The following is a 27,918-nucleotide window of genomic DNA, read 5'->3' as shown; positions in this document are numbered from 1 at the left end:
TGATGTTTCCAATGTTCCTGCTTATTTTCATTGTATTTGTCCATTTAAAGCAGATTTTCATATCAAATTTATTATAGTAGTTATTTCATTTAGTCAGGGAATCTTGCACACTTGTACTGGATTTACTTAGGAGTATAACATAATCTGAATAATGTAGGGCTGAGATTCACAAATCCAATTTTGATATCATATTTAATGCCATTTTCTTTCATAACATGATCCATACAGACGATGTGCAACCTTGTCTCACACTTGATTTAACATCACATCATTTTCTTGTACCTATTTCAATTCTAACTGCTAAATTAACTGAAATATAAATGATATATTGCTCAATATAATGTCCCATTAACTGTAGCATTTTGAAAAACTTTTCTCTTGGCACCTTGTCATATGCCTGTTCCAGATCTGGAAAAAATTTAAATACAAAATTACTCAAAATTTATATATTTGATAAATTTGACTTAAAGTGAAAAACCTACACTGACTACCTCTATTTGGCCTACACCCAGTTTGTTTTTCTTCAAGGTTCCCTTCGACAATTTTTCTTAGCTTTTTCCCAATTATACTTAAATAAATCTTACAAGGACCACTGAGTAGAGAAATTCCTCTGCTATTTCCACATTCAGTTTTTGAGTACTATAAGAACTCTACTCCATCTGGAATTCGACTCTCTGACCAGGCCTTCTGAATTATGTAGTATACTCCACATAATATCTCCATAACAATGTTACAGCTGAACTGAATAAAGGGAATGAATACACTATAATACTGATGGACTTACTAAGGCATCTGGATTCTAACCCAGCTCTCAGATCCATAAGTTAAAATTGGCTTGAACACTGTCTTGTATACAGCAAATTTAGTGTTTTGACTAATTTCTCTCTTATTCCATATAAATTTATTCAGTTGACTTCCTGCCATACCAGCTTTGTTGATTCTGTTGTCTATTTCCATATTTAATTTACTATCTTCACTAAAAATTGTGCCTAAGTAGCTGAAATGTTTTACTCATTCTATAGGTTCTCCATTCACAATGCAGTTGATATTTTCAATGCCTATTTTCACTGTCTTTGTCTTGCTATTGCTGATTTTCATACCAAATCTATTACAACAATTGTTCAATTTAGTCAGGGAATCTTGCAGACTTGTATTGGATTTATTTAGAAGTATAATGTCATCTGCATAAAGAGATGAGATTAACATCTCTAATTTTGATATCAGGGTTGATACCACTTTCCTTCATAATGTGATTCATATAGATAATGAATAACAGAGGGTAATGTACATCCTTGTCTCACACCAGATTTAACATTAAACCATCTTCCTGTACTTCCTTTAATTCTAACTGCTGACTTACAACTCAAATAAAGACAAAGTATTGCTTGATATAATGCCTCATTGACACCATACAACTGTAGTGTTTTGAATATCTTTTCCCTTGGCACCTCGTCATATGCTTTTTCCAGATCTACAAAACTTAAATACAGATCTTTGTTATATTCCCATGATTTCTCAACTATTTGAGAAATCATAGGAATGATTTGTAAAGTGAAAAGTAATTCTCATAAAGTGAAAAGTTATAGGATATTGGTAATGAAATAACCAATAACCAATTTATTATTATTATATAGAGGGTAGAGGACAAAGAGACATCTTTGAAAATTAAGTTTGCATGTAGTGAAGAAAGAGATGATAGCTAGATTTTTCTCTCATAGAGCAGTGAGCGAGTGAGTGGAATAATTTTTATCTATTTCGAGAACATATAATATATATATAACATATAACAGCTAAACTAGTTGTGATGTTTGGCCTTTCGCGATGAAACCTTGACTTCCTGGAGGTGTGATAATAATAATATTTAAGGCTTTCTGGTCCAATATCATATACTCCAGCTACCTTTCCACCTTGCAGATTTTTGATGGCTTTTTCAACTTCAACTAATGATATGTACTTCTCTTGGATTCTTTTTGAGTATTTCCTAACCCTGTGCTATCACTGCTTGTTTCAGTTAGCATTCTTTCACAGTTATTACTTCAGACATTTAGAATATCTTTATCTTTAGTTTTCCTGTCACTTTATTATCTTTTATTCCTTCTACAGTACACTCTAAGCTTTTCAACCTCTAGAATATTTTGCCACCTTGTTCACTTTCTTACACTTTTTTCTGCATTTTCTCAGAGCACAATCAGACTTACTTGCTAGGGACTTTTGGTAAGCTTTCTTCTTTTCCTTGATTCTCTCTTTAACTTCCGAAGTCCAATATGGCTTTCTGATTTTTCTATCCTTGTAGACAATCTCACAATATGCCTCTCTAGCTGAATCAATCAATGTTTTCTTCAGGGTTTGCCATGAGTTTCCAAGGTTTGGTTCTTATTTTCAAACTCTCTCAATTTTTTCTTAAATAATGTTTGTGCAATTGTGCCTATAGTTCACCTCTGATAGTTGCTCAACTTGGATTCAGTTTAAAACTTTCTTGCACACTTTTCCTTTCAATATGATATTCAATTTTATCCTGCTCAACCCTAAATAGAGATCACTTCCTATTTCAAATCCTCTGTATATAGTTGTGTCCTGAACCATAGTGAAGATATCACAATTAACAATAGCATAGTCAATGAGACTTTTGTCATATTTTGCATCATCTCTCCATGAATTTGTGCATGTCATCATGTTGGAACATGGTATTAATAATAACTAGTCTATGTACTGATTACTAAATAGTACTACTACTAAATGAATGGTGAATCAAAATTAAATGGCTAATATGAATGGATTTTGTTTCAAATTAGTAATTAAAATAAAGTAAAAAGTACATAATCTGTATTTTCATACACGTGTAAGCATCCTGCACCTCTCCTAGTCATGTCACATATATGCCAGAAACTTAGAAAGCATTAAGTTCATACAGTGTATAGAAAATGGCAATCTGCTGTTGAGAGTTATAAGTTTGTCATCAATCTTTGAAAATGTTGATTTCAGGAGGACGAAAAGGCACCTCAGAGAAGAAAATTATTTTTTCAGAGTAACTATGGTAGTGCATACTTTTAATTTTAAATCAGAACTAAATGATTAACTTAACTGGGTAGGGGATGTATTCAGAATGAAAATAATGCATATTATGAAATGAATCAACAAGCATGTATAACTATATTTTGTTGGAACTCACATTTGCATGATATTGAATTAAATATGGTTTACTGTGTATATGTGTTATATATATGTGTGCATGAGAGAGAGACAGAAACAGAGAGAGAGAGAGATACACAATGTCTCCATTTATTTATTTACTTTTTATGAAATCCAAATACTAGCATAAATAAAATGCATATATTCATTTTACTCTCTCTCTTTCTCTCTCTCATAGTTTAGTGCAACACTTCACAGTTCTGCAATTAGTATCTGAAACAGAAAGTGCAAATAGTTCAGTATGAGGAGATGATGCCAGTGTAGATAAAATAGTGTGCAGTCATTCAGCTTTAGATTATAGAAATTTTTGCCAAAACTGAAAACAACAGATGATCACTGCTTTATGAGATGTGAATAGTGAAATGTAATTCATGCCTACTGGTACCCCTATTAACAAAAGCAATACATCAAAATACTACAAAAATTGAAGCCACTGAACTGAGCAACTTGTACTGACATGCAACAACCTCTTTTACTCCAAAAGTGTAATTATGCATAAGCACAACAACCACCTCTGCACAGATCATCACCTGATTTCATCATCTTGGACTGCATATTATATAACAGTAACCTGGGTGTAATATAGTGTGCAGCCCAAGATGATGAAATATCTATCCCCTCAGGAGGCAAACACAGCAATGAAGATGTAGTTTTATTAACAAAATGCTCACTTCTATCATGAGGGACTCATGAAATGGAATGCTGACAGGTGTTTCTGGACCACAGAAACATGTTTAAATGCAAACTGCTTAGTGGGTTTAATAAATTTAGTTTAATTCTTTATCCAAGTGTAAGCAAACAAAGTTTGCTTAGTGGGTTGTTTCAAAGATACATGTGATACTACCCAAACAGAACTCTAAAGAACAATCTACGCAATATGTAGAAAAGTCCTTTTAGATCATGAAACACTTCAGATCCAGATGGCTCAGGAGGAATTCAGGAATGGACTGGATAAATATGAATATGATTCTCTTTATTTGGGGGGAGGGGGAGCAAGGGTGATAAATAACAGCTTTGTAAAGGTCTGAGTAATTTACTTGCTTTCTATAATAAAGTGACAGTTAAGATGGATAAAAGAAATGGCTACCAAAATCCTGGTTTGATTTTGTAGATGTGTGACAGGAAATTACATGAGAACCCAATTATATAAATTGGAGCAAATGAAACTGAATATGAAGTGAATGATGTATGAATAATTAGGTGGTTGATGGTGCTATTTGTTGAAGTATAATCCCCCAAGCCATTAATGGTGGTCTGCAAATCTTTATATTTGCCATTAGCCATGTAGGGAATGATTTAAGGATGAAACTCAGGTTTTCAGATGATACAAAACTTGGAAGGATAAATGTTAATAAAGGTGATGAAGAGATCCTGTAGTGATTTAAATAAATTAACAGTAAAGGCAAAGGATAATGGCTGACAGTTTAACAACAGAACTTACCTGAAGTATATTTATGAGGCTAGGAATTTCAGAAGTGAGGGGGAGTGATGTTGGGCCTAGGGTTGAAGTTCAGAGGACATATTACAAAAGTGGGTAAACATCAAAAGATCACTTATAATATTATGAAGCACAGAATCGAGGATTATAGATAATAAGGTTACAAATTACAAGCCATCTTTATAAGGCCACAGATATGATCTTTCTTTCTTGAGGATGAGAAAGTGGAAGAGAATTCAGAGACAGGTAACCAAATGTGGCTGTGGAATGGTCTCTATTAGCATAAATTTGAAGGGTTATGAATTACAAAATCTGGCTGATATTTAATGAAAAAAGGATATAAAAAGCAACATAATAGATACTAAAGTAAAAACATAATACAGAAAAAGAAAATGCATTAATAGTAGGAAAATTTTGCAAAGTAAAAATCACTTAACTATAGACAAGATGGAGCATATAAAGGAATTTACATAAGGTTTACTTCAGAATTAAACTTTAAAATAAAACTAATAAAACAACACAAAAAGAAAATTTGTTAGAAGAACAAGGGATAAACACTTGAGTACTTACAGCAGCTAAAATGGTAAAGGCATCAGGCTCTAGGATATAAACATTTTTATTCTCTGTTCCTAAAACCAAGCAGCTAACAGCATCTTCTTCAGCCATAGATTTTTTCATGGTACTAAGAGTAGTGACTACTGTCTGCAAACAATAAGTTATATAGGAGTTTTTTATTGACAGGTTTTTTTTAATTTATAAATGAAAATGATTTTTTAAAAAAAATTTTAAATAATATTTATTTCATCAATGTCATAAATGACATTAAAACAATTATCACTGAACCTGGAGGATGAGGGGGAACAAAGTCAAAAATACACAAAATACATCTTTTTTAAACAAACACTAAAAGTTATATAATTAGTAAAAAATGGACCAGTGAATTGGTAATGTATGAAAAAGATGATTTGGAAGACGAGATAAGACAAACCTTCCAGTAGGATTTTTCCTTCTGAAACCAATTCATTACGCAATGCCAGGATTAAACAAACCTCTTGAATACATGAGAATACTTTCTGAGTTCAATACTCTTTGTCAGAAAACTTAAAGAAAAGCATACACATCAATATATAGTTCCAATGACATTAAGACAAGAATATTACATTGGTATCATTCAAACTGTTCATAATGGACTACTTCACAGTAAGTTAATGAGACACAATAAATCTGTAAGACTATGATGCAATCTTTTTCCTTTGTTTTAATGTTACATGGCGATCAACATTCATTTTGACAAATTTATGGAGATTACTTTAATAATAATATTATTACATGTCCAGAGACAAATTCATATTAATCTTTAATATACTAATAGTGGTGGCCTAAGTCAATATTTAAAATAAGTGTTGTGGATTGTTAAAGCTAAGATCATGGGGTACCAGAGTCCCCCATGATCTTAGCTTTATAATGATCTATTGAAACAAAAGGTCAAGTGTCATATATATATATATATATATATATATATATATATATATACCATGTGTTGTCAGAGACTAACTGATTCATTTTTTGAAGATAAGTTGTTCAGTTATGTAACTGATTAACAGGAGCATTCCCATTATCAGCTTTAGTAATCACGACATCATGATTTGCTTTTAATGAGTTCACACTAATTCAGTTTGGTTGAGATTGCTTGTTGTTGCTTTAGTATTATATAAAATGTTAGAAGTTTCTAAACTTATTTTATCAGCTATGAGTGAAACCGTATATCTTTCTCAATATGATATATAAAATCAAATTTGTTAACTGTCCTAGGAACCACAGCAAAGTTTAAGCTTTTACTAAGTAGTAAAAGCTAAAACTTTGCTGTGGTTTGTTTTAGTTCATCATTGCCCTGAACAATGATGAACTAAAAGTTCATCATTGTTCAGGGTTTGGCTTTAAACAAACCTGTCAACTATCCAAATATAATCCAACTAATCAGAGTAAAAAGAAAAATGCAGAATTACTTAAATTGGTCACTTCCTAGCCCTCAGCCATGGTTAAAAAACTACTTTCATGCAACTCACTTCCCAAGAATTTACAGTGTTCCTAAGATACACAAAGAGAATGTACTGCTTTGGCTGATAGTTGAAGATATTGACAGCCCCAATTATCATCTAGCAACATGGAAAGCAGTGGCAGATCACTGTTTTTCATGTCTTCCTAGGGCGCACAGAGTCAAGTCAGTTACTTTAGAAGAAACTGTCGATAGGAAGTTAGTAATTGTGCAACCCTTTATGTATTACCAGCAGTTTCAGATTAAGTCCTAGTTACTGGTTGCAGATGGGGGGGGGGGAATAGCCTGCAAATGCATGTTGGTGGGAATATCCAGTAAACAGTCCCAGACAGAAGTGGTGGTACACTGGCTGTTCTGTAAAATGTCATATAAACCCAATGACAATAGACATGAAATAAGTGGTAAGATCATCCTGCTGCCTTTTGAGTTGAAGAAGGCTCACTAATGGCTTCAGAATCACATTCAAAATGAAAAAAAGAATGGGCCTCCTAGTGGAAAGAGGTCAGGCTTGGGATTTACAGTGCTATCTCATAAAAAGCTCACTGTAATGAAATCAAAAACAAGAGGATGAAAAATTAATATGCCTAGGTGGGTTAAAAGGAAACAATATAAGAATAATGAGGAACATTCAATCTGCATGAATCAGGAACTCTGAGAAGAGTGAAGGATCAGTTAAACATGTGCAACATGGCAACTGCAGCTCTTCAAGAAGTAAGATGCAAGGGAGTGGATTCTGATAATGACACCAGTACATTGTGAATTGTATAGCAGTAATATCAATTACATATTTTGAACAGGTTTTAGTGTAAATAGGCAACTTAAAAAACAGGTTTTAGGATTTATATACACCTGTCAATGAGAGAATCTGCTCTACTTAGAATGAAGGCCAAGAATGCATAACAATATTTATATGCACATATGCATCCACTAAGGAACCTGATGAAGTAAAGAATATGTTCTATTGTAAATTGGAATTATGGAAACCAAAAATGATGTGAAGATCATGCTGGATGACATTAATGGTGAGGATGTCTTTAAATCCACAACCGGGAATAATAGTGCCCATGAAATCAGTAATGAAAATGGTGTTTGACTTTACAGATAGCAAAAAGGTTGTTAGTAGTATGTACTTCAGTCAAAAATGAATGCATAAAGTGTCATGAATTTCACCTGACTCACAAACCACAGATGTCAGGAGAAATATCAAGATTCAGGTGGAATCTTGATATTTCTGTTGATAAGAAGTTATCAACATAAACTTCTCATGTAGTACTTTCATAGCACCCTGTACATCCAGAGTAAAATTGTTCTTAGGAAGTCAATTATACTGTAAACTTTTCATGCAGTACTATCATAGCACCTAGTGCACTATTAGGATACATATCAGAAAATATGAATACATACCAACAAATCTAGGAGATAAATTTAATAGCAAATAATTTGCATCACCTTTACAGTTCTGGTGATAGTGGCAATGTTCTATGGTTGAAAAGACCTGGGTTTAAATCTCAAACATTTAGTTGATGGACTTAATGTATGATTAAATGAAGACACTGCTGAAGTCACTTCAATCTTCCAATGACTGATCAAGAGATAAGTGGCAGTCTTTTCAATTCTTCAGGTGATAAAGAAAAAAAAGAAGTCTACCACCAGAAGAATTTCAAAACCTTCAGGCCAATGGCATGGAATCCATGTCTCCAAACAGATTTCAACAAACAACAAAGCAGCACATAAATATAAATCTAAACATCAAGAAAATACAAAATGTAAATATAATGAACATAAAATATTATATCATGTACATATATATTAATGCAAGTTCAATGCTAGGATTGGATCCAATCATGAAGATCTTTCTCATTAGTATATCAAAAAAATAAGGCATAATTTATATAAGGCTAGAATACCACCAGGAAGTGAAAAATATGCTAAGAACTTTTCATTCCAATCTTTCCTTTAAGACAGAATAAGTTCATTTCTTTAAGTAGTCTCCATACACTATGGTTTAACAAACCAAAAAAAACTTTATCTTTTTCTTTACTCCCTTTCTCTCTCTTTCTCGCTTGCTCAAATTCTTTCTTCTTAATCATGATAAACAAACATAGCCTTATAAGTAGTGAGTCCTGTAAATAGCACACATCTTTGGAGTACTTCACAATGGCTATGATGCAATAATAAGTATCATCATGCCCAAAGGAAACAACTAAAATTTTAAATTTCAAACGAAAACTATTTAGATAACTATTCCAAACCAACTAGAAAGACTATTTTAAATAAAATAACTAAAACAATTTAGCCACAATTTCATTTTGATACTATATATCAGTGTAATTTGGTTTGTTTGGGATTTACTGATGCAAGGAAAGCAAAGGCTACACTACACCAATACAAACTTTAAGGCAATAGACAAATAATCAGTATCTTAGTTAAAGAAACGGTATTTGATACAGTGTAGATATAGATAAAATCTATAAAAACTGAGTTTAAGCACAACCGTGTACTTTCTATAAATAGAACTTACTTATTCTCTTCAGGCCTCATGATGCATAAGGCTAAGATCCATTTTTTCCAGATATACCTCTGTCTTGTGCCACTAATTCTGCTTCTCTCCAGCTCTCCGAACCAACCATTCTTCTTTCCTTTTCCATCATTCACTGCAAAGTCAATTTAGGCCTTTCCTTTTTTCCTATCAGAATCCATGTGAAAGCAACATTTGGAATCTCTCTCTCTGCTGTTGATTGTCAGTATATGTCCAATCCATTTTCATCTGTGCTTTTTTTTTTTTTATTTCACTGGCAATGCATTTTTGCTCAGTCAGTGATCAGCAAGATCACTCTAAATCTCACTGATGGAGCCAAAAGATCACTTATTCGGCAAAAATAAAGCCGAATAAGAAACTCGAAGATCGAAATTAAAGTTTCATGCCGAAGAACATTCAGCAAGTCCAAGCATAAGTCAACGCCTGGTGGTCCAACACTAACGTTCTTCGGCATGAAACTGTTAGATTTCGATCTTCGAGTTTCTATTTCGGCTTTGAAATAATGAAGGATTTATTATCCCCTTAATTAAATAATTTACGTGCCAAAAAAAAAGCCTTTTGGCTCTTTATTGTAGTAATAATATATGGGTACACCTTTCTGGCAATTCGTATAGTAAAGTATGTAAGCTCTGTTCACTAAAACCTTGGTATTATCCAGGTCTACCTACTCACTGATGAGACCTCAATAAAGGTCGAAACCAGTCTGGGTAATGGCCTTCCCTCATAATGTAAAACAGTAATGTATCTCCTAGGATCTGCATTTTACATTATGAGAAAATATTAAGGACAGTGATCATAGCTTGCCACCCCTTTGCTCCAAGTTGCCCTAGTGTTGTACCACCAGGCATTGACTTACGCTTGGACCTGCCGAACGTTCTTCGGCATGAAACTCTTAGATTTCGATCTTCTAGTTTCTTATTCGGCTTTGAAATAATGAGGGATTTATTATCCCCTTAATTAAATAAATCATTAAATTCTCATCAGTTGCTCTGTTTATGAGGTCTCATCAGTGGGAGCCAAACAAAGAAGATATATATCAAGGTTAACAGTTAATTGTTATGGCAAGATGGACTGATTGGACCTGTGGTCCTTTATCCCTTTGACAGATTTGCAATGAAATTTCTGAATTAAGGAATATTATTGAGAACTTGGCTATTTCATTGTGGGCTATTCACTACTAGTGAGTATTATTTAGCTACATGTTCAGTATGGTTTTTTGGAATATTTGTTTAAGTCTACTGCTAAATGGTAAATTGTAACAGACTTGAAAGATTCTAATACCTCCTCCCCCATACACCTGAGTTTCTTCATCCAGTAAAGAGGTAGCAGTGAGTGCAATGTTGCATACACCAGATTGATAGCTTTTGGCAAAATATGCACTCATTAGTTGAACAACCTCTTCTGCATCGGTCACCTTAACACCATCTGCATTCACTAGAGTTATTCTTTCTTTTACTTGCAGCATAACAACAGAATACTTTGGGGTTGTCTTTAGCTTGCAGAACCAGTTTCTTTTTGTACTCAGACTTAGTTTATGGATAACAGTTGTGACTCTTCTGTTCTGCTGTTATAATTTTCGTTACATGAAGCGGCTAAAGAAGAATTATCAGTGCCCTTGACCATGTTGTTTAATCTGAGTCTTGGGTCTGGTTTAGTCCCGTAGGTGTAGAAAGAGGGGAAAATAGTTCCACTGCATAAAGGAGGATCCAAGACTACTGTTGCAAAGACTAGAGACTGCCTCTAGAGGGCTACATGGTGTGTAGTGTTTTCAGTGAGTTCCCAAAAGTTAAGTATAATTTTGAGTGAAAATTGGAATACTGGTTTAAATTTTAACGTAGTATTGTTTATTTTTGGTAGCTTGTTGTGTCTGTGTGATTTTGGTGTGAATTACATTTTATTTAACTTAGTATTTTAACGATACATTTCGTAGAATAGCCCATGGTGGCAATGCGATATAAGATAAAGGCATCTAAAAATACGACGCCTTTGTTCAAAAAATATAATGTGAGAGAGTTTGTCCAATGTGATGTGTGTGGGATGTATGCATTACTGAAGGATGCTGGAGTTTGGATGGAAAGTGAGAGTAGTGGGACAATGTGCAGAAAGTGTAAGCAAAGTGAGGAATTGAAGTATGTGTCAAGTCGAGAAATAGTTATGATTGAAGAAAGCCAGAATGTGAGTGAAAATAGTGGCTTGATAGGGAATTGTGATGTTCTACAAGATGGCAATGACAGTGGTGATCAAAGAGAGAGTGAAGGCAACTATACAGAGAGAGAGAGAGAGAGAGAGAAAGAGAGAGAAAATGGTTTAAATGATGAAAAAAAATGACGAATTATTTGTAAGGAGTGAGATCGCAGGTTGCGTGCAGTGATACACAGTGCGCAGCGAGAGTTAAAGCACCTGCAAAACTCTTTCCAGAGTGCCTTGGCTAACAGAAATAAACAAGTATTTGAAAGGAAAAATAAGTGTAAGAGTGGGAGAGTTTCTGAAAGGAAGGAAAGAGTGTTGTATGGTGACTCATTATTGAGAGGAGTGATAGATGGGAGCTTAACTAAATCGTACTTACTGGGTGTAAAATTTAAGAATGTAAGTGAGAGTATTAGAGCGAAAAACAGAGGGTGAAAGAATTGATAGTTGTGGCGGGTACGAATGAATTCAAAGGAGATAAATTTTTTATGAGAGAGGACTTTCAAGTATTGTTAAAGGTAGCGAAAGAAAAGAATGATAGAGTTAGGATGGTGAGTCTGTTGTCGCAGTATGACAGAGAGGAGTTTAGAAGGAGGGCCATAATCGCAAATGACTTTATGCGCAGGCTATGCAGACGGTGTGGAATTCGTGAACATGTGGAATGAGTTTGATGGGCGAAAGGATTTATACAATATGGATGGCCTGCATCTGAATGGATTTGGTGTGCGGAACTGGAAAACGTGTTGCTGAATGAAGTGAAAGTGGATGTGCAGAACCATGGAAACTAGAACTACCAAGGAGGGGGGGGAGGAGTGGATATGCGGACATCGGTGAGACAGTTGAGTGTAAGAATGTATATAATGTACCCGAGCCAGTACTAAGCACAAGAAATCGGAATGGGATAGTTAAAATAACGCATCAAGATAGGGGTGGGATAAAAGGACCTCTGCATTTATTTTTTCTAATGTCAGGAGTATTTAGGAACAAGAAGGAAGAATTTTTGGCCTTGATTGGCTCTTCCTGGCCACAGGTTATTGGTATTAGTGAAACATGGCTGACGGAAGATGATATAGTTAGTGGGATAGAATGTGTAGGTTATAGTGTGTTTAGGAGGGACAGAGAGAATAAAATGGGGGGGAGGGGTGTTATTGATGATAGCTGATGAACTGCAGCCAAGGAGAATTGAAGTTGTATTGCAGGATAGCGAAAGGAGCTAATTTGAGGCTATTTGGTGTGAGATTGAGACTGGCAGAACAAAATATATAGTTGGGTGCTGCTATACACCAGGTGATGGAATAGATGGTAGAGATAGTATGCATAAACAAATTGATGAAATGAGTGGAAGGAGATTAATTATTATGGGGGATTTCAACTATGGTAACATTGATTGGAAGGAGGAGAGGACACATGTGAGGAAGGAAATGGATTTTATTCAATTATTAATGGAAAGCTATCTGAGACAGCATGTAAGTGAAAATACTAGGGGTTTGAGAGTGCTTGACCTGGTAATAGCATCTCACAATTTGACTGTAATGAATATGACCATGTTGCCACCTATTGGTGAGAGTGAGCATAAGGTCTTGACCTGGGAAGTGGCTAAAGGTGTGGAATTTTTGATTAAGACAGGGTATATGTGGAATTACTGTGCTGGCAAGTATGACAAGCTTAGGAGATTGCTTGGATCAGTGCCATGGCATGTACAACTGCAAGGGCTGGATGTCGATAGAGCATGGGAAGTGGTCAAGGAGAATTTACAGGAGGTTATGGCTGACTGTATACCTAGGATCCGAATTGTAAAACAAGTAGAGGTTAAATGGATGAATAACACCATTAAGCTTGAGCTGCAAAAAAGAAACAACTGTGGAGGGAATTTAAAGAGAAAGGTGCAGGCACACGAACGGTATAAAGCACAGGCCAGAAGGGTAACGAGTGTGGTAAGAACAGCAAAAGCGGATTATGAAAGGAAACTAGCTATGCAAGCTAAAGAGAATCCCAAACAGTTCTTTCAATATGCTGCAAGCAAAAAAAAACTGTACACGGCAGAATGATTTTAAGGAATGACGATGGTAAGGAGGTCACTGAATCAATCGATATAGTGGAATTACTGAGCAAGCACTTTGCAAGAGTATATCATCCAGGTGGTGACATTGAAAAAATGAAGGAACCATTAGTTTATACAGAAATTGTGATGAATGAATTGGAGGTGAATAGTCTATTACAGAACCTTAATATGAATACATCTGTAGGATTGGATGGTATACCGGCACGGGTCTTACATGAAGCAGCTAAAGAATTATCAGTGCCCTTCACCATGTTGTTTAATCTGAGTCTTGGATCTGGTTTAGTCCTGAAGGTGTGGAAAATAGTTCCACTGCATAAAGGAGGATCCAAGACTACTGTTGCAAATTACCGACCGATCAGCATATCAGGAGTCGTTGTCAAGGTCTTGGAGAAAGTAGTAAGGGAAAAAATACAGGAATGGATTGATGAAAATGAGATACTGTATGGGGGACAGCATGGCTTTGTGAAGGGTAGATCATGCTTCAGTAACTTGCTCAAGTTTTATAACACAGTGATGGCTGAACTGGATAAGAGTAATGGATTTACAGTGATACTGCTGGACCTGGTTAAGGCATTTGACAAGATACCACATGTAATTCTAATCCGTAAACTACAACATAAGGGAATGGATATAGGGCTGGTGAGATGGATAGGTGGGTAGTTGATGAAGAGATATCAGAGAGTAGTTTATTCAGGAGTAGAGTCCAAAAGACGGCCTGTGACTAGTGTTGTGCCATAGCGTTCTGTTCTTGGACCACTGCTGTTTAATTTGTTCATTAACGATATAGGGAAGGATCTAAAAGGAACAGTTCATTTGTTCGCTGATGACGTAAAGTTGGATAGGGCAATAGTGAGTGCAGAAGATGTCAAAATCTTGCAGGAAGACTTGGATAGATTGGAGGTCTGGGCTAAGGAGAATGGATGTCAATTTAATGTGACAAAATGTAAAGTTATGCATTTTGGGGTGAAAAGATTAGCAGCAGTATACCACATTGGTGGAACTGTACTCCATGAGATAGATGAGGCCAGGGACTTGGGAGTGTTGGTGGATAGGGAGTTGAAGTTTAGGGGGCACATTGCAAAAGTGGCTAAATTAGCTCATCAACTCACTTGGTTGTTGAAAAATACTTTGACAAGCAAGTTATTGTACCTCTGTACCGAGCGTTGATAAGCCCTCATCTCGACTACTGTGCCCAAATTTGGTCACCTAGGTTTCTTCTTGATGGGGAGGAGGAGGAGGAGAGGATCCTGAGGCGAGTGACCAAGATGATAGCAGGTCTATGGAATGAACCTTGTGAGAACAGGTTGAAGATTTGTGGATTGCAGAAATTGTTTGATAGGCGGAAAAGGGGAGATACGATTGAGACATTCAAATTGCTGAAGGGTTTCTATAGGATTGATTCAGAGGATATTTTTGAGATCACGTCTGATGGTGGGAGAACTAGGGAACATCTATGGAAGCTGGGCAAGAGTGTGGTTAACAAGGGTGTTAGAGCTGGGTTCTTTACTTTGAGTGGTAAATGAGTGGAATAAGCTGCCAGTCTGTTGTGGGTGCTATGACAGTGAATGAGCTCAAGGCAAGGTATGATAGATATGACAGATGTGAGAATGTCGAATAGTTGTGTGGACATGATGGGGACTCCCTCGATGAGTCTAAGGACTCCCTGGAGTCGCACGTAATAGTAATACTACTAATAATAATTACTGATATCATTATTATTATTTAAGATTACACATCCATTTCACTTCTACACTATTTGAAAGTTTATTTTTTCACTTGGTTAGAGTATAATAAAATTAGTTTAATCCTTTATCCAAGTGTGAGCAAACAAAGTTTGCGCCTGAAGTATCTTCAGGACTAGGGTAAAGTGATACAACACCAGGGCAACTCGTTGCAAAGGTGGAGAAAGCTACCAACACTCCTAACTCAGTATCTCCTATAATGCAAAACACATCTCCTTGCGGATATGTCTAATGTTATGCATTAAAGGAAGGACCACTACCCAGACTAGTTTCGACCTTTATTGAGGTCTCTTCAGTGGGAGCCAGGCTCTAGTGGAAATACCAGGCAGAAGCATTAGCAGGTCATCTCTACCTATAGGAGTTGCCAAATGGTGTGCCACCCTTTTTTAATAAATTACTCTGGATTTAGAGAAAGATGTTGAAAGTTTATTTTTTCACTTGGTTAGAGTATAATAAAATTAGTTTAATCCTTTATCCAAGTGTGAGCAAACAAAGTTTGCGCCTGAAGTATCTTCAGGACTAGGGTAAAGTGATACAACACCAGGGCAACTCATTGCAAAGGTGGAGAAAGCTACCAACACTCCTAACTCAGTATCTCCTATAATGCAAAACACATCTCCTTGCGGATATGTCTAATGTTATGCATTAAAGGAAGGACCACTACCCAGACTAGTTTCGACCTTTATTGAGGTCTCTTCAGTGGGAGCCAGGCCCTAGTGGAAATACCAGGCAGAAGCATGTTCTGCATGACCTGCTAATGCTTCTGCCTGGTATTTCCACTAGGGCCTGGCTCCCACTGAAGAGACCTCAATAAAGGTCGAAACTAGTCTGGGTAGTGGTCCTTCCTTTAATGCATAACATTAGACATATCCGCAAGGAGATGTGTTTTGCATTATAGGAGATACTGAGTTAGGAGTGTTGGTAGCTTTCTCCACCTTTGCAACGAGTTGCCCTGGTGTTGTATCACTTTACCCTAGTCCTGAAGATACTTCAGGTGCAAACTTTGTTTGCTCACACTTGGATAAAGGATTAAACTAATTTTATTATATTCTACACTATTTATTCTTCGAATTCTCAGAAAACATTCTGATATTGTATGATTTAAGTATTTTTAAATGTTTCCCATGCACTCTTGATATTCTAATCATCCAGGAAGAGATACCATGCTGCTGAATTCAGCATACTTCTCAGTTCGTCATAATTTCCTGCTTTGGAGTTCAGCAGGAATGGAACATTCATAAACATAGCCACTTCCAAAGTGAGTACAGCATGATCACGGTCACTAACCAGAGGCAAAATACTTATGTACTTAAATGAAATCCCCTCTGACACCATAATCAAATCTAATACTCTTTGACTTCAAGTTCCTTCTGTCACATGCTGCCTGAGGAATTTGTCTTGCAACAGCTCAATAAATTCTGTTTCATTCTTTTCATGAGATTTTACTGCTACCCAATGTTTGGATAATTCAAGTCCCCCCTTTATGATTATCCTTTTCGCCCCCATTGTCTTTATTTGGTGATGCATTTCTTCATCACTAGCAATGGATTCACTAGGTCTGTAACAACAACAACACTCCACTAACCATAGACAGGAATTCCATAGCTTCTAATAATTATCCATAATATTTCTCCATTAATGCTGGTAAATATTTTGCCAAATTCTGTAAAACTGAATTTCTACTTTTCATCCTTTGTTTAGTGATGTTGCTTAAGGTAAAAATACGATGCAGAGTACTTACATCTATTCTAAAACCTGCTTGTTTGTGATAACCAGACATGGCTGTTTTCTATGTCTGGTTATAGGTATCATTTCTGGGAAAATTCCCATGTTACTCCTCTAAAAATAAACTATTATTTTAATAGCTAATATAGCCTACTTTCATTTAGGAGTGCCCCTTTTTTTCCAATGTCAGTGGCTCTTTACCCAAAATTCTAGGGCATTACTGAAGTGTTATAAAAAACTAATATATGAAGAATAAAAACAGAAGAAATTTTGGGGACATACCTTTTTTTTGGATGTTGTTTTCTGTCTCCTTATTCTGGTGATGTGCCTTCATATGCTGTTAAGCTGTTAAAGGAAGGGGTATTTTTCCCTCCCCCAACATTACTTTACCCCCCACTTCCCAAATAAAATCCCCCTTCCTTTAACAGCTTAACAGCATATGAAGACACACTGCCGGAATAAGGAGACAGAAAACAACATCCAAAAAGGTATATGTCCAAAATTTCTCCTGCTTTTATTCTTCATATATTAGTTTTTATAACACTTCAGTAATGCCCTAGAATTTTGGGTAAAGAGCCAATGACATTGGGGAAAAAAAAGGACACTCCTAAACAAAAGTAGGCTATATTAGCCATTAAAATGATGTTTGGTTATATTTTCAGTCTCTAGCACACTGTTAAAGATCAGTTACAATTTGTCAGCAGTAGTTTCTTTAGCTATCTTAACATATATATTACCATATTATCACTGCTACATGCCTTTACACTTTGCCATCTTCATAAATTTTTATAAATAAAATTTACATACACAATATATCTACATATTATATATGATTATAAATGTTAATGCATGTAAAAATGTAAACACAAAAGGAACGCTCGATGAACTGGGTAAAATCTGAATGTATAATGCTTAGACAGGTTATTAAAATAGCTAAAATAATAACTGCATTCATGGACATAATGATGGCATTCAACTGAAATGTGCAAGATGGATAAACTGAAACCAAAGAGTTCACACATTGGTATGTCATCACTCCTCAATAAGAAGTAATGTGTGAATGTGACCTGTGCAGAGTTGAGCTAGAACAACTTCCCTTATGTTTCCTTCACAGACTAGATTGCCACAACTTGATTTCAGGATTGATTTAATAGAGCTGGTTGTTGGTCTCTGTATTCTTTAACAATTACCCCTCAGATAAAAGTCTGTCTTATTATCCACTGTGTAAAGGGAAGGTATCTTGGGAAAATGAGCTGATGCAAGTACAGATCTGCAGCCTTGTTTCTCTTAATTCTGACATGGCTTGGGATTCAAAAGAAGTGCACATGGAGCCTCCATAAATGAGAGATGAGATGCTGGATATGAAGAAGCACTAGATGTTTTTTTGGAGTTCCAGACTTCTTATTGTCTCTATAAAGCTTCGTGAATCTGAGTAAATTATGCACTTTTGGAAGCATTGCAATTTTATATAATTTAAGACAAGCTCTATGGCATGCAGTTCAGAAGTAAAGTTGCTACACCACAATAGGATCTGAGCAAATATTATGCTGGTAGGAAAGGACAGTTGAAGACCTCACTAAAACCTCTGACAGTCTGTAGACAGACAAAATAAGAGTATTCTGTTGCAGGTGGAATATTTGGGATATTCAAGAATGCCATGGTGGTATCTGTGCAATGTTGGCAACCCTGATACCTAGAGCATCTAGGGATGTTTCTGTTCGCTAACCAAAGGTAGGTATTTATTCTCATTAATATTGTACACATTCTCCTGCCATGGACAGCAAATAGTTGACCATGTAAAATGGTCCAGCAGAGATTTTATTTTGGTTTGGTTACTTCAGTTTTATTATAAGAGAGAGAGAGAGATGCTGACATCAAAGTGGCAAAGGAGGTTCAATTGCTTCAACATAAAGATAGGAATCAGTAAAGTTTAGAATGCTCCAGTTACAATTCTGGTTGTTTGATGGTGGAAAGAATCCAACCATAGTATATCTTTTCTGGCTGAGGGGGTAGACTGACTTTGGATCTGGAATCAAGTTTCAATCTGATAAGTGCATGAGACAGGCAAAGCAAAAACATCTGTTGGCACCACAAGTGGTGGAAGCCAAGGTGCAAAGGATGTTTTTTGCTTACCAGTAATTATTACACGAGGTGTATGTGAGGAAGAAAAGTAAGTTTTTTGTCCCATATGAGATCCACGAACTTGGCTTCTGTTGCCATAGGGATTAAAGTTTGTCCGAGTCTGAGTTCATGATGATGATGATGATCCCCATTTGTAGCAAAAATGCAAACACAAATAGTCTTCTGAAATGAACTGAACCCATTTGAAAGCACTTATTTTGAAATATGGTCACTGACTTGCTGCAGCTATCTTTCAATCACCATCATGTTATGTGAATGATAGAAAATGGTGGGTAGATGCATTATAGATAATACATAGAGATAATATAAAGATAATAGAGATAATAGATAATACATACAGGGCATTACTTAGGATTGGGGGAAGTTGTTCAGTAATTGCATTAACTTTCATTGCAAAAAGTGAGACACTTAATACAAAATATTGTGGGACTCTCTCCTCTTGGGAGTACAGTTAGGAAAGAGTGGTTCCCACTCAGACTTAGAATATACAGTTGGATAGAAAGCTCTTGATAAAAAGGGGAAAGATTCCCTCTTAGACTGTAGTTGTGCAGGTCTTTCAATATGAGAATTCTCTAAGCAATCATGTTTTTTATATCAAAGAAAATCAGTACACTAAGTGCTCTTGTTTTAGGAAGACATCTCTAACAGATGCTTCCAGTCAGACTTCATGATCAGTTCTTGATTGTTATTTGGAAGACAGATTGTGTTTCAGAAAAAAAAAAAAAGTTGTTTCTTTTAAGAAACTTAAAAAAAAAAAAAAGGAGAAAAAAAATTTCTAGAATCTTGCACAGGCAATTGGTTGATAGTTTATTGGAATTTCTGGATACTACCCTAGCTAAGGAAATGGATTAATAATACCCTTTTGTAGAATTACAGAAACAGGCTCTAAAGAAAACTGTTGAATAGGTAGAGCAGTTGATCCATGGTGGATGATAAAAGATGATTAACAGCCTCATAATGGATATTATCCAGTCCAACAGCAGTAGGGTGACATTTAAGCAAGGCAGGTTTTGGTTCTTGTTTTTGAATGGTTCGTTGAAATCTTATGTACCATTTTGAAGAGAATGGCATTTGAAGTTTTTCTGTTTTGCTTTTTTTGGCCAAAACTCTTGGGGGAAGGAGGATGAGGTTAGAAGACATGATTGAAGATTTGGCAAAAATTCTCCCAAGTATTTTGGCAGTTGCTAATGGGTCAGCAAATGAAACATCCATTATGTTTAAGGATCGAAAGTGAGTAGGTAGTATACTGGTCCTGTATTTTCCATATTTTATCCCTTCTTTTGCATTGGTTAATGCTTTTGGCTTTGATGACATGTATATCTTGCTTGGGAACAAACACATTTGAAGGTAATGTGGTTTGTTGTTGTGGGATATCTGCAGAAGATGCTCCAGGCTTTGTTCTGAGCTTCCCTTGATGATGTGCAAGCAGAATTCCACTGTGGTGTAGACAAAAAAAAGTAGAAACTAACTACATGTCTTCTGAAATGAACTACTTCTGAAATGCCTAACTTCTGAAATGCCTAACTACATGTTAGGCATTGCAATTTGGCAGCTTGTGTAATACTGTGTCACATGATTCATTGCATCACACACACGCATAGGAGATGAAATGACTGCCACAGAATCAAATTCTGCTAAGCTAGAGATGGTAAGCTATTTACCTTACTTTATTTTCCATTGTGACTGATATGATGTAGTAGATGGTTGTCCATGCATAAAATTGGTATCTTGTCATCAGTCTCCCACTTAAACAGTGGGAAGAAGGAGGGTGAGCAGATAGTTAAGCTGATAGCAGTGAATGTTTGGGTAGGCATATGGAAGAAGGTTTCCTGCATTTAAGAGGGAGAGATTACTGCTGTTGAGTATGTGCTCTGCAACATGCTCTTCCCCTCTCCCTGATGTTTGTACAGGCACTACCCACAAAGTGTTGTGTCCATTCAAATTCCCCATTAAAAGTATAGGAGGATGGTAATTAAGATCATTCTGTGTGATATCAGAACTGGAGGGTAAGTACATGCAGCATACTGTATTAAAACATCCAACCAAGAGTCAGATGGCAACTCTATCTGTGTTCACATTTTATAATAAATGTGACTGCAGAATTAGATAAGGGAAATGGCAACACTATAAATACTGCTGGAGTTTGCAAAGTCATCTGACAATATACTTTGTGGGTAGTGCCTGCACAAACATCAGGGAGAGGGGAAGTTGTAGAGCATATGCTCAACAGCAATAATCTCTCTCTCTCCCTCTTAAATGCAGGAAACCTTCTTCCATATGCCTACCCAAACATTCACCGCTATCAACTTAACTATCTGCTCACCCTCCTTCTTCTCACTGTTTAAGTGGGAAACTGATGACAATACTGGCCTGGTTGGCCGAGTAGTTAGCATATCCGCTCTCCAATCAAAAGGCTGCGGGTTCAAATCCCGCCATGGGCATGGATGTTTGCGATTGTCTGTGAATGCACTAGTGCTGGTAGTCAGCAGTAGATGGCATTGGTGTTAGATGATGAAGGTTGGTGGAGTAGTGAGATGAAGAGTTATAGAGGTGATGCCCTCCCTCGATGAGTCTTTGGACTCCCTGGAGGTGTGATATAATACTAATTTTTTTATATGCCTCTGTAGCACAATTGGAAGAACAGCAGAACATTGTGATTGGAAAAGACCTGGGTTTCATTCTCGTCATGATGAGGATCCTTATTTGGGCTTTTTCAATTTAAGATGAGTTAGCCAATCTCCTATGGATGTAGCAGGCTTTTTTCTCACGGAAACTCAGTTTTTCATCCCACATGCAGACAAATCGGCCTTCATAACACATATTTATAGACAAAAAATACTGTTGTTGGTGATGACAGTTGTAGTGTCATAGTAGGAGAATTAAGTAGTAGCAGAGAGGGTGAGATGTATTTAGCAAAATAGAGTACCCTCCAGCGATGAGTCCTTGGACTCTCTGGAGGTCTCACGTAATAATAATATGTATATTAATGATATAGGGAAAGATTTAATGGAAGGATATTTGTGGCCAGTGTCCATTGTTTCTTCCTCTTTAAGAAAAATATCCATCACATCAAACTGAACTCTATCCAGAGTACTAAGTAAATTTACAGTTTTATTTTCTTATGGGAAGACAGAGATGTCCATCCCATCTATTGGTGGATCTGGAGACATGTCCTTGTTTCTTTGATGTGCATATTTGTGCATATTCCATTTTTTTTTTTTTCGCTAGTGAATTTTTTTTTCACTAAAAATTTTTAGCATGTCATTAGGAGTGAGTCCATATTGATTTTTCTCTTCAATTTACTCTAGAAAAAAAAGTCCACCTATCAAACACAGTTAGAACATTCAGGAATGTTCTAACTGTGAGAAGGTGGGATGTTCATAGGGGTTAAGGTCCCTGTTGACACTTTCTTTACAGTTGCCTTCTCACAGTAAGAGAGCTTGTCATTATGTGTTATTTTAGCAGTAATAATTCTGCAGTATACTGCCTCTTTGCCTCCTGATAGGAGAGGCTCTGCTCATTTTTTTTTAATCTCCTTTTCATTCTTCCAACTTTAGCATGCTGAGAAGTATGCTGAGCGATCCCATATCAAAATTAGAATATTTTGGTGCTTTGCACCTATTGACTAATTCTTGTGCTCTTTGCTGCCACATTCAGTCTAAGAATGATTGTACTTCTGATACTTAAATCAGCATAAAGGTTTCGGGATTTAGAGCCTAATGGGGCATTCAGATAACCTTTCACAAATGTTGGGGATTTCGGTGTGTTGAATGCAAAGATAATTCCTGATTGCAACCACTTGACTATCCCTACATAGGAGGACTCTCACTCCTTGGTCCTTCAGTCTGGAGCAAATCTCATCTTCGGGAACATTAAGGAAGTGTCACACTGATACTACTCCTCAAAAAATGTTCAAAGTTTTGTGGGTGGTGTTGGCATGAATAGTATTTATCTATATCTATACATCTTGGAAATTTAAACATATCAATCAACTATAGAAATTCTCTTATCAGTTACTATACATTGTGAAAGCAACAAATCTTAACCTTTTTAAATGGCTATGGTTTCTCCACAAAGCACATTATTTGTCACATGCTCACCAGTTGGCAAACTGTAAAATGGTTTTTTTTCTATCCCATCCCACCTCATGGGTAAGTATGCAACAATGCTACAATTTCTGTAGTGCCCAGCATGAAAGTGTCAAATAGAGACATTTTAACTGCTGCTGTCACAGGTAAAATGTCTCCATTTAACATAATAAAAAATCACTTAAACATAATATAATAAAAAATATATTTTTTTAATAATCGGTTTCACAATGATGTTCTTTTTTTTATTATTTTTGCTTCCACTATTTGCAAACCTATACATTTTGTAGTGCAAAATGGGCTAAGAATTTTTTTTCCCTATTTTTATCAATTTCATATATTTTGTCATTTGTTTTTTTTACATAGTCCATAAACTCTGTTCTAGAGACAAAACATAACACTTTTCAAGCCACTTCAGGTCTCCAATATGATAAAATATTATCATATGATAGAAGTTCCAAAAAGTAATGCCTCCAATTGTGATATCGCCTCACCGAAAAGAAATAAAAAATAGACATAAAATAGCTTGTGGTCTCTACTTTATTTTCACTTACTATTTCTCAACAGGATTTCCCTCCATTTCAATACACTTTCTCCAGTAAATAACAAATTTTTCAAAGATATCATAGTGTGATTCTTCAGGTTGTTTTCAGAATTTTTTCTCACATCTGATTTCACCTGCTCATCATTTCAAAATGGATAATCTTGAGATGTATCTTTAAATTAAAAAAAAAAAAAACAGAAATTCAATGGAACCAAGTCTAGGATGCAGGGAAGATGTTCCACTTCTTCATATCTAATCTCTTCATTAGCAGTTGAAGTGATAGCCTTCATGTGTGGCCTCATAATCATGTTATGTCATTCACCAGACTCTTTGGTGAAAGGAGACAATTGTCAGAAGAATGTGAAGACCTTGTAAAAGATGAAATAATGAATTAATCATGTTCAAGATGAGGAACAACAACTGCATTTGCAACATTCAGAAAAATTCTTAACAGTAATTCTTAATGCTATGCAATCCTATATAAAAGTGAAAAATCAACCAATATTTTAAAGCATCTATACATCTATAGAAAAGATTTCTAAGGAAATTTATGTTTTATTACTATTTTTATATAAACTCCATCTACAAGAAAGGTGTTGCAATCCTATGCGCATCTGTCATATCAGTAAGATTTAAAATGAAAGCTATCTCTGGAATTTCCCTTTACTGAATGAAAGCAGAAGTAGTCAGTTTGGTAGGTTTGAAACTGGACAAAGCATATGTTGTCCTGTAGCTACTCATGTTCTTAACCCTGCAATGCTCCCCGGGATGATGCGTTACCCCAGGTGACTCCATTTTCTTCTACACATTAGTCGCAGATATGCACAACTCCCCCCCACCCCCACCCAGCTACTATACTCTAACCAACAATCATTCTCCACATCAGTCAATGATTGAGTGTAGTTCATGAAGTATGTGTCGTTCTGTAAGACCGTTGGGGTGATAGCATACCCCAGTGAGCATTAGTGTGTGTTAAATTTGTGTTAGGCACCACAGCTATATCTCTCAATGCACAGTGACAAGAAGGTTGATGAGGTCTCTAAGCAACCAGAAGTTATAATTTTTTATAACAACACAAAAGGTGGTGGTGTTGACAGTTTCGACCAGATGGCTCACAATTACACAAAAAGCCACAAAACCAGAAGATGGCCTCTGCGCTATTTTTATGGGATGCTGGATAAAGCAGGAATCAGTTTGCAGATAAATCTCCAGTCAGCAACTAAGAAAAAGATGATTAGGTGCCAATATTTGAAGAATTTGGGTTTTAAACTTGTGACACTACACATGAAAAAGAGACTGGCTCAGCCACTGTCTAGAGAACTTATGAATATCAAATAAAGTTCTGAACATCCAAAGCAATGAAGACACCAATGCTAGTCCTGCTCAGGCTGAGTGACCTCCAGAACCAAAAGTGAAGAAGCAAGCTAGATGTCAGATCTGTCCATGAGCCACGGATCGGAAAACCAAAGTCCGTTGTTCGGTATGTGACATTTTTGTGTGTGCATGTAGATCACAGGAAAGACATTTGTGATGAATGTACTAGAAAGAATTAACATTATACATGGTTTATAAACTGATTTTGATGCATTTTTAAACTTTTATTAGATTTACCAACTACAAATCATTCACATGGTAGAAAAATGTTTTATTTTTGTGTAATATATTACTAAAGCAGCATCAATTTTTGACACTCATTGTTTGTTTCGTGTAAATAAGTTTGTCATTTGTATTGTAAGGTATTTTTTCTTTATGTACATTTTAACTGAAACCTAACAACACATTTGCACAAGAAAAATTAGGATATATTCTTTTTTTTGTTTTTGTTAGAAAGTATGACACTTGATAAATATCAGTAAAAATTTAAAATTACATAATATTGTATTTTATATTCCCTTCCTTTTTCTCCTTTCAAAATATCGTAGTAGGTAAAATCTGTTAATAGCTTGGGCTATCTAACCACAATAACAATTTCAATTCCCTATAGTGGAGGGGAGGAAGGGGGAGAAGAAATGTTGTGGGGTGACAGCATACCCCAGATGAGCAGTAATGTCTAAAACAGGGTGAGCAGTCAAGAGTTAAAGACTTAAAGGAAACTGGAAGAACAATGTTAGCCAATTCGGTGGAACAATAACCACAAAAATATCACAGGCATAAGGCAGAAACAAAACATCTGAGAAAGTTGTTGGAGTGAGTCAAAGAGAGATCATTAATTAACTAGATTGCCTTCTTCTGGATAACATTAGGCATTTAATTTTAGAATTGTATCAACTTGATGCAATGACCCTCCTTAGTTATTACATGAACAACAAGGCCTGACTTCAAAGGATCATATGCATCTTCCTTTGAATGGATGTTTGTTCTTCTCGCCAGGGGAAATGAATGTTGGGAGACTAGTAGTGTGATAGGAAAGAGTGATGAGCAAAATATGAATGAGAAAATAAGAGTCGGGAGTGTGGAAGGCTTGAATGACCGTGATGTTTTCGAAGATGGCCTTGAATGGGAGAATGAATGGTGAATAAGAGTGACTAACTTGCAAAGAGGGATAGATGAGCTGAAAGAGGAGGTGGAATGTCTTCTGAACGAGATGAGAAGTATGAAAGATGAGATTAGGAGAATGGAAGAGATGAATACAAGGCGAATCAGAGTAGGAGTGAGAGAGAGTTTTAGGAATGATAGAAGAGGAGAGAATAGAAACAATAGGAGAGAGAGAATGAGAGAGAGGTATGGGAATGCTACAAGAGGAGAGGGTAGGAGCAGTAGAAGAGAGGGAATGAAAGAGAGCTATGGGAATGATAGAAGAGGAGAGAATAGAAACAGTAGAAGACAGGGAGTGAGAGAGAGTTATGGGAATGACAGAAGAGAGAGAATGGAAACAGTCAGAGAGAGGAAATGAGAGGAATGCAAGGGAATGCTGGAACCAGGGATAAAGTGGTAAGAGGTGTGATGTATGGCGATTCGATGACCTGTGGTGTGCAAGATAGGATGCCAGAAGAGTGTTTTCCTGGAGGGATGATAGAAAGTGTGGCTATGGCAATTAAGAGGGGGGGGTGAAATGATTGTGATGGTGGGCACGAATGACTTGAGAGGCAATGTAAATCAGGCGGTGAGAGATCTGAGATTCTTGCTTGAGGGTGTACAAAAAAAAAACCACAGAGAGAAAAGATTGTGTGTGTGTTGCCCAGGTACGATAGTGACAAGCTGAGCAGAAGAGCAGTAATACTGAATAGCATAATAGTCAGAATGTGTCAGAAGAGAGGATTGGAATATGTGGATGCTTGGAGGGCATTTGAGGACGGAAGAGAACTGTATGCGAGAGACTGCTTGCATTTGAATGAGGAAGGACGAAGGCATGTGGAGAGACTGCTGTTTTCTGAACGAGTCAGTGTGTCAATGCAGGGAAACTAGAATTCCTAGGGTGCATGGTAGCAGGGGTGGCTTCTTGTGGGAATGGGTGCTTGGGGGGGAAGGGGAATGACATCAGGTAACACTGAGTCCAGTGGGGTTGAGAGGGGATAATGATAGGTATAGAAGCAGTGACATTTTTATGCTTTATACTAATGCCAGAATAATCCGAAATAAAGGAGATGAATTTGTGGCGCTGATAGCATCAGCCTTGCCAAAGATTACTGGGATCTCTGAGACATGGTTGACAGAGGATGATATAATAACAGGATACAGAATTTTTTGGCAGGATAGGAAAGGAAAACGTAATGGTGAAGTACTGCTTATGATAAGTGATGACTTATGTCCTCTGAGAGTGGAGGCTTTGGAAGGCAGTGACACTAATGGTTTTGAAAGCATATGGTGTGAGGTAGAAGTGGGCAGGACAGAATATTTAGTGAGGTGTTGCCACAAACTAAGGAGCACAGAGGGTGGGGAGCAGGAAATGTTTAGGCAGTTGAGCTTGGCAAGTGCAAGAAGAATGACTGTTATGGGAGATTTTAACTACAGCAGTATAAGCTGGAAAGAAGAAAATGCATGTGGTAATAAGGGAATGGAATTTCTAGAATTCTTGAGGGACAAATATCTTAGGCAACATGTAACAGAGGGAACAAGAGGTTCAAGAGTTTTGGATTTGGTCATAGCATCAGAAGAGCTAATAATAAGTGAGATGACATCTCTCCCACCAGTTGGAGAGAGTGACCATGTGGTTTTGACTTGGAAGATGAATAGACATGCAGGAGTATCAAAGAAAAGGGAACGTAT

The 27,918-nt window shown here is 36.3% G+C and overlaps 1 protein-coding gene across 1 annotated transcript in view; it reads right to left on the bottom strand.

Moving 5' to 3' along the window:
- The window catches only part of BBS1 (Bardet-Biedl syndrome 1), a 338,055-nt gene that overhangs the window by 108,013 nt on the left and 202,124 nt on the right, over positions 1-27,918 (bottom strand). The window contains exon 8 of the mRNA XM_090399338.1: positions 5,198-5,329. Coding sequence (XP_090255464.1) covers positions 5,198-5,329 — 132 coding nt within the window. The remainder of the gene's footprint in view (positions 1-5,197; positions 5,330-27,918) is intronic.

Source organism: Typopeltis vanoorti, chromosome 10 (assembly GCF_054136105.1).
Source record: "Typopeltis vanoorti isolate ZY-2024b chromosome 10, IOZ_Tvanoo_1.0, whole genome shotgun sequence".
Classification (NCBI taxonomy): Eukaryota; Metazoa; Arthropoda; class Arachnida; order Uropygi; family Thelyphonidae; genus Typopeltis; species Typopeltis vanoorti.
This window is presented reverse-complemented; position numbering and strand designations above follow the sequence as displayed.